The sequence below is a fragment of the Cyrtonyx montezumae genome, unplaced genomic scaffold, assembly GCF_038088225.1.
Source record: "Cyrtonyx montezumae isolate F1298 unplaced genomic scaffold, pur_monq_1.0 scaffold_20, whole genome shotgun sequence".
Lineage (NCBI taxonomy): Eukaryota > Metazoa > Chordata > Aves > Galliformes > Odontophoridae > Cyrtonyx > Cyrtonyx montezumae.
Window position 1 is genome coordinate 4,915,231 of NW_027071937.1, and position 10,026 is coordinate 4,925,256.

At 50.3% G+C, this 10,026-nt stretch overlaps 1 protein-coding gene across 1 annotated transcript; it reads right to left on the reverse strand.

Moving 5' to 3' along the window:
• Positions 1-1,184: 1,184 nt before the first annotated feature.
• Positions 1,185-9,930, reverse strand: TBC1D13 (TBC1 domain family member 13). Its single transcript, XM_065737550.1, has 12 exons — positions 9,862-9,930; positions 9,713-9,786; positions 9,563-9,603; positions 9,203-9,264; positions 8,832-8,931; positions 7,503-7,585; positions 7,197-7,361; positions 6,399-6,601; positions 5,534-5,697; positions 4,037-4,197; positions 3,773-3,830; positions 1,185-2,808 (listed from the first exon to the last, which is right to left on the reverse strand). The coding sequence occupies exons 1-12, from the start codon at positions 9,882-9,884 to the stop codon at positions 2,743-2,745; spliced, it is 1,200 nt and encodes a 399-aa protein (XP_065593622.1). The 5' UTR covers positions 9,885-9,930; the 3' UTR covers positions 1,185-2,742.
• Positions 9,931-10,026: the final 96 nt, after the last annotated feature.

Here is a 10,026-nt window from a genome sequence, read left to right on the forward strand (position 1 = left end):
GCCACAGGAACAACCACAGCTAGTTAATTCTTCCTGACCCCAAGAGAATAAAAGTAAAATCATCACCACCAGCAGCTTTTGAGGAATGAAGACATGGAAACTAATGAGGAGACTCAAAAGCTCGTGCCAGGACTGTTCCTTCCCCCCCACCTCAGAAAAATCCATTTTTTCTCCTAAAGAAATGAACAAGTCTCAGAAGAATGAAATTGATGGCCCAAATCATTGTGAAGGAGCAGCTCCTTCAAAGTCCTTAAGGACAGAAACACAACAGCTTTTCACATCAGATCCGGCCTGCTGGGCTGCACCAAAGCTGGCAGGGCTCAATTTAACTGCGTGAGCAGCCATAGATCCACCTGGATAAAGCTGCAGAATGTATCCCACAAAACCTTTCCAGCAGCCAAAGCTCTCATCCCACTGCAAAACTCTTTTAGAAGTGCTTCCCATCACCCCCTAAAGAGAACAGCACCCCGTAAGCCCCGTGACACATCACTGCAGAGCTGCAGGAGCAGCCATGTGCCAGGGTCCTCCCTGCAGCAGTGGCCAAGCACAGGGCCTGCACACCACCCTGAACACAAGTCATACTTTGATCCCTGTTCACCCACTGCCTTCTTGGGCCATTTTAAGGAGAACTGTGGCTATTCAGAGCGGGAACCCTCGTTGATGCCCACCTACCAGAGAGAAAACACAGAGGAAGCACTTCCAAATGGGCATGGAACATATGAGAGCTACAGCATTACTCAGGGAGAAAGTGTTTCAGGGGATGAAACCCTAAGGGTCAGACCCTTCAGTTCCACACAGACAGCTGCCAGTTTGGCCATACAGGTGTGACAAACAGCCTCTAGTGCAAGGCACCCGACAGCCAGCAGAGCTCAGTGACAGAAGGCAGAAGGACATCCACGCAGCAGACAGCATGCTCCATCACACAGCTGTCCTCGTCCATCCCTTTCATTTTTCTTGGAGGAAGACTGCTCTATAGGAAGGACTGCAGCACAGAGCAGTGCTGTTGGCCACAGGTACTGAGACTGTTTTAAGCTTTCGTTTGCTCACATTCCATCGCTGCAGTGACACCAGCTGCACCAGCATCACTCGAGCACCTTCCCCTGCTAACAAGAAGAGAGGCACGTGCTCCAAACTCTCCTCCTGCCCAGCCTTACAGAATGACAGCAGTCTGCAAAGCAGCCTTCCCTGAAGGAGGTAACATGGGTAGAAGAACTGAATGCTGACAGCAGCCCTCTCCTTAGGGCCACTCGAGGCCAGCAGCAGCTTAAGCAGATGACTGACCTTTAACAAATCAATACCCACACTGAAAACTGCAGTGTTGAACAGCTATGCAGAGGTGAGCCAGCACAGCATGGGAGGGTAAAGCATGCTGGATTCGTGTTCCCTGGAGAGCTTCTGCACAACCCAAGCACCTGAGTGCTGGCAGTTTTTGTCTTGGAGGCTTATGGTTTCTGATCAGCTTGACACGACTGGCAGGTTAACAGTCCTTTCCACACTTTGTCTTGCTCAATGCCCACCTGAGCTTGTTGTACTCTATTGAAATGCAGCAGTTCCCCCCTCAGGAGGGTCAAGTGTCCAACTCACGACTGTTACTTCAGTAGGATTGGTGCACAGAAACGTGGATTACCCCCAGGAGTCAGCTAACGACTGAAATGCTTGTAAGCCCACTGCATTACACCACAAAAGGACCCTTTCTTGTAGGGCAGACCTGTAACATGTCTGTTCCTGGCAACAAGTGCTATTAGACATTATCAAGGTTACCATGACCAGAGCTTATGCAGAGTAATATACCACGCAAGCCACTGAGGCAGGAAATCCCAGGGCCACGCCTGTTTAAGTCTCTAAGTAGAGCTTTCTTCATGCAATTAGATGCCCATTTCTTGTGATTCAGAATCTGGATTGCAGCTAGATATGCTCTAGTTCGAGCCAGGAGAGCAGCCTGAGGCCCAAGCCTCCCTGCAGCAATGAACTCCTGCTCTAAAGCTTTGCATAATAAGGCTTGACTTCAAACTACACTCATAGATGAAAACCACCACAGTCTTCATTCGAGGAGACCTCAGCAGTGAGGTGATGCAGGCAGCTTCAGTGCACAAAGCTGCCAGCTGTTATCACATCTTCCCACTTTGGCTCCTCAAGGTCTCTCCCATGAGAAGGGGTCCAAACTGCTGGATGCCAGATGACACACACCAGAAGCTGACACAACCTTCTTTTTTTGCACAGCCCAGGGTCAGCTAAGTGCAGACATGAGGGAGAAGAATCCAGAAGCTTCCTGAACGTGTGACTTGAATGGGATACATTCCGTTCACAGGAGAAAGATCCTTCTATACTCACCCACCAAAATCCAATGGATCCAGCCAGACCCTTCCCCATCAGAAGTAACTCCACATGAGCTACTTGCATGATGCAGAAGGAATCCACCCCTTGAAGAATATGCAGATAGATGGTTTCTTCCTCCAGGTAAAGTCATTAAAAAAGATACAAAGAACTGCTTTTGGCAGCACGGAGGCATTTGAGATTTGAAAAATCTGGAGTGCAGGACCCAAGCAGACAGGGAAGTAATCAGTCCTTGACCTAATAAATAGAGTAGAAGGAAGTGTTCAAGGTGACCAGTAGCCCAAATGCACAACCTGAAGTCCTGCAGAGATCTCTAGGAGTTTTAATGCACTGCACGGGGCCATCTCCTAAGATCCACTGCTTATCCACTGATACAGTTTCTCCAACACCTTCAGTCAGGCTCATGGGCTATTTGGAATCCTGAAGTTCCTTGGCCTTCTTCAAAATCAGGTGAACATCAGATATAGGATAATCCTACGTTAAAGAAATGAAAGTAAGTGCCAACTTAGCATTCAACATAATTCCGCCTAAGCAAGGCAAACCTCGACAACAGCATTCTCAGCCCACCAAAACACACTGCTATGTTCAGTCACTCCCTTAACAGTTTCCTGTTTTGCAACAGATGGAGCCCCAATGCCCTTCAAGAAGTTTCTATTAACTTGTCCTCCAACGGCAGCAGGCAGCTGACCACACCAGAGCAATCTTTATGCCAGAGAGCCTTTATCAAAGCCAGCACCCGCACAGCTCAAAGCAGGAACTGGCAGAGTCAGAGATATCCTACTGTTTGGTGCAGGTGTCTCCAACCCTGGGCTCTCACAGATCTCAGAATTAAACAAAAACCCCTACCCAACAAGTTCAACACTGTTACACAGGTCTCAGAACTGTGCTGCAAAGTGGTTATTTTTTTGCAAGCCAAAAGACACTATAAGCCAGTAGCCTACCACAAAGTCTCTGTGAGCCAGGAAGGGTGCATGAGCAGAACACTGTGTTAATGGTAGTGCTGGGCAGCACTGTGCCCCACCAGCAGAAGACCAGAGAAGGAATATCACTGATCCCCTTCCTATTGAGGGACTAGGAAAGAGGAAGGAGGAGAAGAAACCTGTACAGTGCTTGGAAGATGGAACAAGGAGCATACAGTCACATTCTGCGTGGGAAAATGAAAGCCCAGTTAATGGCTCAGGGAGCAGAGATGCCACCACCAAGAAAGTCAAAGCAGTCATCCATTTCAAGTGAGTTCAGTTTCCCTGCAGTGATGGGGACGACAGCATGCACAGATTTATACTTCGAGTGATGAGCACAGTGTATGACCAACGTTAAGGCTTTTCTGCATGCAGGCATCAGAAACCTGGTACCCCTCCTCAGCAAGACATGCTTGTATCACAGTCTCCTTTCAAGGTTCTTCACATTGCAACCTATGCCTGCAATACTTAACCCTTACCTGTAGCAGCCTCATGTTGAGTGTGAAGTCTCCTTCCAGCAACTGATCCCGGATTAGTCTGAAAGATGGAAATCACTCAGCTACTTCTGACTCTTTACAGAGGAACTTCAAAAATAGCCTTTATAGAGACTTCTGGGCACACTCCCACTAAGCACTGTGACAAATGACTGTGACCTGGTCGTCATTAACACACGCCTGTAGGTTCCTAGACCTATAGGTTTCATCAAAGGAGGGAAAGAGCACCATGGCTATTTCTGGACTTACGTCAACATGGCACAGCACACGAGTAGCAGAAAATCGAAGCGCTTATCGTCAGCAAAGAGCGAGTCCCAGATCCGGATGACATCAGGCAGCAGGAACTCTTGGGACAAGAGCAGCGTCAGCCAGCGGAAGGCAAAGAACTGTGGCTTGATGTTCTGCTCTTGCTGTCAGACATGCACCAGACAAAGAATGAACACATGCTCCCAGCCCACCCCACGGAAGAGATGCAGCCCTTGTTTCCCACCCCCTCTCCACCCTGAAGTAGCCCTGTGCTGCCAGCCTGTGCTGAAACATCAGCAAATCCATCACCTCCTGTGAGGGCTTTCATGCTTTTATGATTGAGAAACATCTTCAGTGCAACCACGTTCCAGGTCTATGGACAAAGACAGAAAACTGGAAGAGGCAAGCAAAGGAAGCTTTTCTTCCTAAAGGCACTGTGTGCTATTTCAGTTAAATTCGCTGAGTAATTTTAACTTCCCATCCGAACAACACTTCATCTGCAAAGCCACAGCCATCCCCCTCCAGCAAAGGCTCTGTTTTTTCAGGATTTCCTCTCCTTTCCAGAAGCTCTGCATTTATCAAAGCTTTACTGTTCACAGAAAGAAACAAAAGATGGGACAGAGTTTATGCTGACAGTCAGTAAGCCACACTGTAAGCACTTCCAGCCTGGAGCTTTCCTGGAGCTGTCTGGTTTTTTTTTTTACTATAAAATCCAAGAGACCATAACTTAAAGCACGGTCAAAAAAGCCCAGGATCCCGATGACATTCCTGAAGATCTGTTGCTGCATGGCCAAGGCCATTTCCTGCCAGCCAAACACTAAGTCCTTTATTTATTCCTCCCTGTATCAGCATTCAGCCAACACTGTGGGCTGTGTCACTGCACTGACAGATCACCTTTTGGACTGCACAATGTATCTTGCCTTTTCTAAATGGAAAAGCTGCAGTAACAAGGGCAGCTTCCCTTTCCACATTTACCTTGGACTCTGAGACCTACAGGGCTTTGCTACAGTACCTGCCTGATACTACAAAATGCACAGCATTCTGTGGCACACTGAGATCCCTGAAGGAAGGAAAATGCTAGAATTACAAGTGAGGGATTTTGCAGCTTTTCAGCTTACTTCTGCACAGAGATTTGCTAATGTTTTTGACAAATTCCAACAAACTTTACAGCAGAGCTTGTGTTTCCATCTCCAGCTCAATTTCCAGGTGACTAGGGCTGGTAGCCAAGTCACAGCTGGCAGCATCACAACAGCTACTGTTTGTCTGCACTCACACAGGGGAGGAAAGCTTTGCTGTGTCAGCTCACTCCAGGCTTACTCCAAGGAGAGATTGTTTCAGCTTACAGATAAGACAGCCCCAATGTCCTGTCGGCAGAGGCCTTCCCACAGCTCCTCAACCTCTCTATTCAAGCCCAGGAACAGCTGAACAAAGCTGGCTGACATTTGAACACTCCCTCCCCCACATTCCAGCCACAACTCAGAGGAACATCCAGCTCCTCACCAGCTTCAAATACAGCTCCACATCCTTTTCCTTCAGGGTGGAATAGACCTTCTCCATTTTGTAGGTTATACCACACTGGGAATCATCCAAGCTCTTAATGAAGTTGTCCCGAATTTCGGCCATTAGGTTGGTAAAGCAGAAAAACGTGTCAGCTTCAGCGTGTTCTGGGGAATTAAAAATGGAAACATGAATGGAAGCACAGAGAAAGCATCACTGCCAGAGCTGCTCTGGGCTGATAACCTCACTGCCACCCATGACTCGAGCTGCGAATCTCACAAGGCTTTGGCTGCGTACAGAGTCACTGCTCTGTGCACACATCAAGGTCTCTGTGACACAAGAACCCCTTATCTGTGCCCCACAAGACCACCTGCTCTGGCTGCCATCAGCACACAGCCCCAGAGAAGTGGGAGCAATGCAGAACTGCCATTCTGTTCTTCTTGCCCCACCCTTTCTGTTGCCCTTGTTAATTAAAACACACACACACACACACACACAAAACAGAAACAAAGCAACAAAACAAAGCAAACCACCCCAGCACCGCCCGCACAGAAGTATTTTTAGTACAAGAAACAAAGGACTTCTAAGGGAATATTAGGTTTAAGTCTGGAAGTGCAACTCTGATTCATAGAGAAACTAAAATCTCCAAATCTCCACTTCTTATGCCCTCAGCACTCACTGCCCACTCAGTCTACTGTGGGCCCAGAAATGCACGTCTCCTGTTGCTGCATTTGTTGTTTTTTGGGTTGTTTGGGTTTTTTTCCTGATCAGTCAAAACTGAATTGCTCAGAGTCTCCATCCTGAAGCACTCCCCACAGAGAGCATGCAGTCCAAAAGCCCCTACCCAGCATCCAAAAGAGCCTCTCACCTTTCCACTCGCTGTTAGGATCTGTAGCAAAGGTGTAGTAAAGGGGCCCCACTATTTCATTCATCCCCTGAACGTAGGCTATCCCGGGGTTCAGCTTGGCATAGATGAAAAGGATTCGCTCCACCACTTCCCAGTGAGCTTCACAGCCATTGGGAAGAACTTCGTACTCACTCAGAGAGTTGGGAGTTGATTTAAGAGGGGAGCTCACCTGAAAAGCAAGGCAGGACTAGAGCTGATGAACAAAGCAGCCTGCTCCGCAGCAGTTCCCCTGAATCACTGCATCACCTGGTCCCATGGAGTAAGAAAACACAGCAGTTCTGCTCCTTGGTAATGCAGGAAAAGGGACAGACTGCAGCTAGCTGCCCTCCCCAACACCCAGCACGAGGAACTTAATAATCTACCACCCAAAAATTTCCACCAAAGGAAGAAGATAACACACGTTTCAGCCATTGCCCAGTTCTTATCCCAGACACGGTTTGAGGAGACCCAGCTCTGGAAGACTCTATCAACTCAGCTTAACCCTTCAGTGCTTTGTTCCCGTGCAAGAAGGCACATTTCAGGCACAACACATCTGCCTGGATCTCGGGGAAAAAATAACCCTTACAATTAAACGGACCTATGACTCCTGGCAACCACTGGGCACGCCAGCTGGCTCTTTCAAGCTGCCTAGCCCCCAAATACACAGCATCTGCTGCTGCATTCACATCATTTCATCACACCAGCAGAAAAAAAGCCCGAGAGCCAGCAGCAGCCCTACGAAGGACGATGCTGTGCCCCACGGGCAGCCCACACCCAGACCTCACATTTGTAACCCCGCTGCGGTTCCGTGCCACCGTCTGTGATTTGAGCGTGGTCTGCTCCACCCGCCTGCGCAGCGTCTCAAACTCGTTTTGGGGGTCCAGGATTAAGAGGCAGGGATAGTCGGTTGGGCGCTGGAAGAATGCCATGTCGGGGTACAGCCTCCTAGGGTGGGCACAGGAGGAAATCAAGCATGAGAATGAAGCACGCGCCCTGAGCTCAGCAGAAAGCTCAGTTGAATGTTACACTTGATTTTCAAAGTATTAAGCAAAGCACTCAGGTTCAGAAACGTTACGCCTTACACACCTGACATCCTTGTCAATCTGGAGGAGCACTTCATTATCCTTGAAGTAAGTATTCCAGCGGCTGTCTGGGCTTGGATTGAGGGGCTAGAGAAATAAACAAGGCAAAAACAAGCATGCTTCACGTGTATCAAAGCCCTCAGTGAGCGCACACTGATGTAACACTCCTGTTGTCAGCCAGAACCAGCACAGGACCTAACCCTTCCCTCACTGCACTCAGTGCTGTTCCTTCAGACAGCACGCACAGCATAGGAAGCAGGTGACAACTTGCAAAACAAGTGACCACACAGACTCACTGAAGTAGAAACCAATGCTTCCATCCCTTTTCATATGGCTCTTCATGACTTAGTTCCCAAAATGAGTATCCTGTCCTCTATACAGACCCTCAATGGCAGCTCCAACCTGTACGAAGGAGGAGGTCTCTGTGCCCAGCCTAAAAGTTAAGGTAACACATGAGTACTGTGAGGATGGGTATGGCAGCTCTGAGAAGGCTCATTAAGCACCACCAGTATGCCCAGGAAAAAGGAAATGCATTATTAATACAAACAACCCGTCCTCTATCTGACCAGTTTTCCACTATGACAAACTTGACTCTCCCTCTCCCGTGGGCAGTTTCTTTTCTCTGGATCAAGATCTGCAGAGTTAAAAATTATCTGACAGGAGAAAAGAAAACACCATAAAAGGAACATTCCAAGAGATCCAAAGATCACTGGACCCTGCCAACACGTGGAACAATACAAACGTTATAGTTTGACTGCCCCAGTGGACAGCACAGCTGATCGTACACCAGCAGAAAATTCATGTTCAGGAGAAGCCACGGAAGCAGCTGCAGCATTTACAGCCCTTGTCTCCAGTTAAATCATCCCCTGACTTGACACAAACCTGACAGCATTTTCAAAGCAAAAAGCAACGCAAAGAAAACCTAGTCAATAAGTAATAATTAAAAAAAGTCATCCACCATCAAACTGGGAATACATCAGCCCAGCTCCGCTCCCCTGCCTCTTCAGAGCAGCCTCCCCAGCCCACCCACGGACAGAGCTTCCCAGGAGAGGGTCTCTTTGCTGGAGGGACCCTCTGCTTTTCCCCAGCAGACCCCCAGGCAGCACAGCCCCAAAGCAGGAGAGGGGAGATGCACGTGCAGCTGCACACGCTCCCTTCCCAGCTACCAGAGCTCTGTCAGTAACTCACACTAAAGGCTGCTGGGGCAGGGCTGGCACCCAGGAACTGCTCCTCCTGGCAGCACAGGGCTGGGAGCAGCACAGGAGTACAGGCTACACAACAACAGCTCAGAGCAACAGGAATTTCCTGCAACGCAAAGGTCAGCAGCACTTACGTGATCCTCTAAGGTCACATCTTCCCTCGAAACACCGAGGTTGGCTTTGGCGATCCCAGGCTGAATTATCATTTCTTTTAGGAACTGGGAATACAGATCCCTTAAGGAGGGAAAGAGGGATTTGCAGTGAAGCAGAAGATTGTATCAGTGCAAGCACTCGGCCTGAGTTCAGGCAGACACCCCTGCACCACTCCACTCAGCCTGCATCGGATTTATGGAGCTGAGCTCAACCAGAGAGGTCAAATCCACTCCCTCCCAAGTACAGCACACGAGAACAATTCCATTTATAACGGTACTTAATTATTTAAGGCACTCCTCCCCTCCTCCACAGATACCATTAGAGCGAAAGGAGCACGGAGAGATGTCCTCACCTCTGCTTCTTCAGCAAAGAGCTCCATAGGGCCCTCTCTAAGGGGAGGTAGTTCAGCAGGATCTGAGGACACAGACACACACGTTAGGGTTCGGGGAGCACAGTGCCAACCCACGAGCCGATCCAACCCAGCACCCCGCCAAAGGATGCGACAGCGTCAGGATCCCAACACGGCCACAGCCACCCCGACCCGAGCAGCACACGGAGAGCAGCGGCACCGTGACGAGCAACACAAAGCGCTGCGGATTCGGAGCGGCTGCGAAGTTCCGCACCGTTATTTGGGGTTGGCTTTTTTGGGGGGGCCGTTACGCACTCCCGGAGCGCCCCAAAGCTCCGCCGGGAGCAGCAGCGCCGGACGCACCTTCCAACAGAGACAGCGCAGCCCTCCGTCAAAGGGGATTCCTGCGGGACAGCAGAGACGCGGCCGTCAGCACCGGGCCCGGCACAGCCCGGACCGCCGCGCTGAACTTCGGGCAACGGACCGGACCGGACCCCCCCCAGCCCCGCTCACCGCTGAAGCAGAGATCGCGAAGCTTGCCCAGAGCCACCGTAGGTTCTCCAAGCACCTCCTGGAAATCCGCAATCCTGAGGGGAGCGGGGACCGTTATAGCCCTGCGTTCCGCGGTCCCCCCCACCCCTCCCCCCCGGCCCCGCACCCACCTGCTCCGGTGCAGCCGCGACATGGCGGCCCGGCCCCGCGCAACCGCTCCGGCTGGAAACGCTGCGCCCGCGGAGTGAGGTGGGGGGGCGAAGCCCCGCCCACTGCCACACATAGCCCCGCCCACTCCCGTCGGTCACGCCCCCTCGGTTCCCCCGGGGCAACGT

Coding starts and splice junctions, on each gene's coding strand:
- TBC1D13 (XM_065737550.1), bottom strand. CDS start 9,884: ATGTCGCGGCTGCACCGGAGCAG. Junction 9,265..9,562: donor TGCGCTGTCTCTGTTGGAAG/GTGCGTCCGGCG, acceptor CTGTGTCCTCAG/ATCCTGCTGAACTACCTCCC. Junction 4,198..5,533: donor TGGAGCTGTATTTGAAGCTG/GTGAGGAGCTGG, acceptor CATGTCTGACAG/CAAGAGCAGAACATCAAGCC.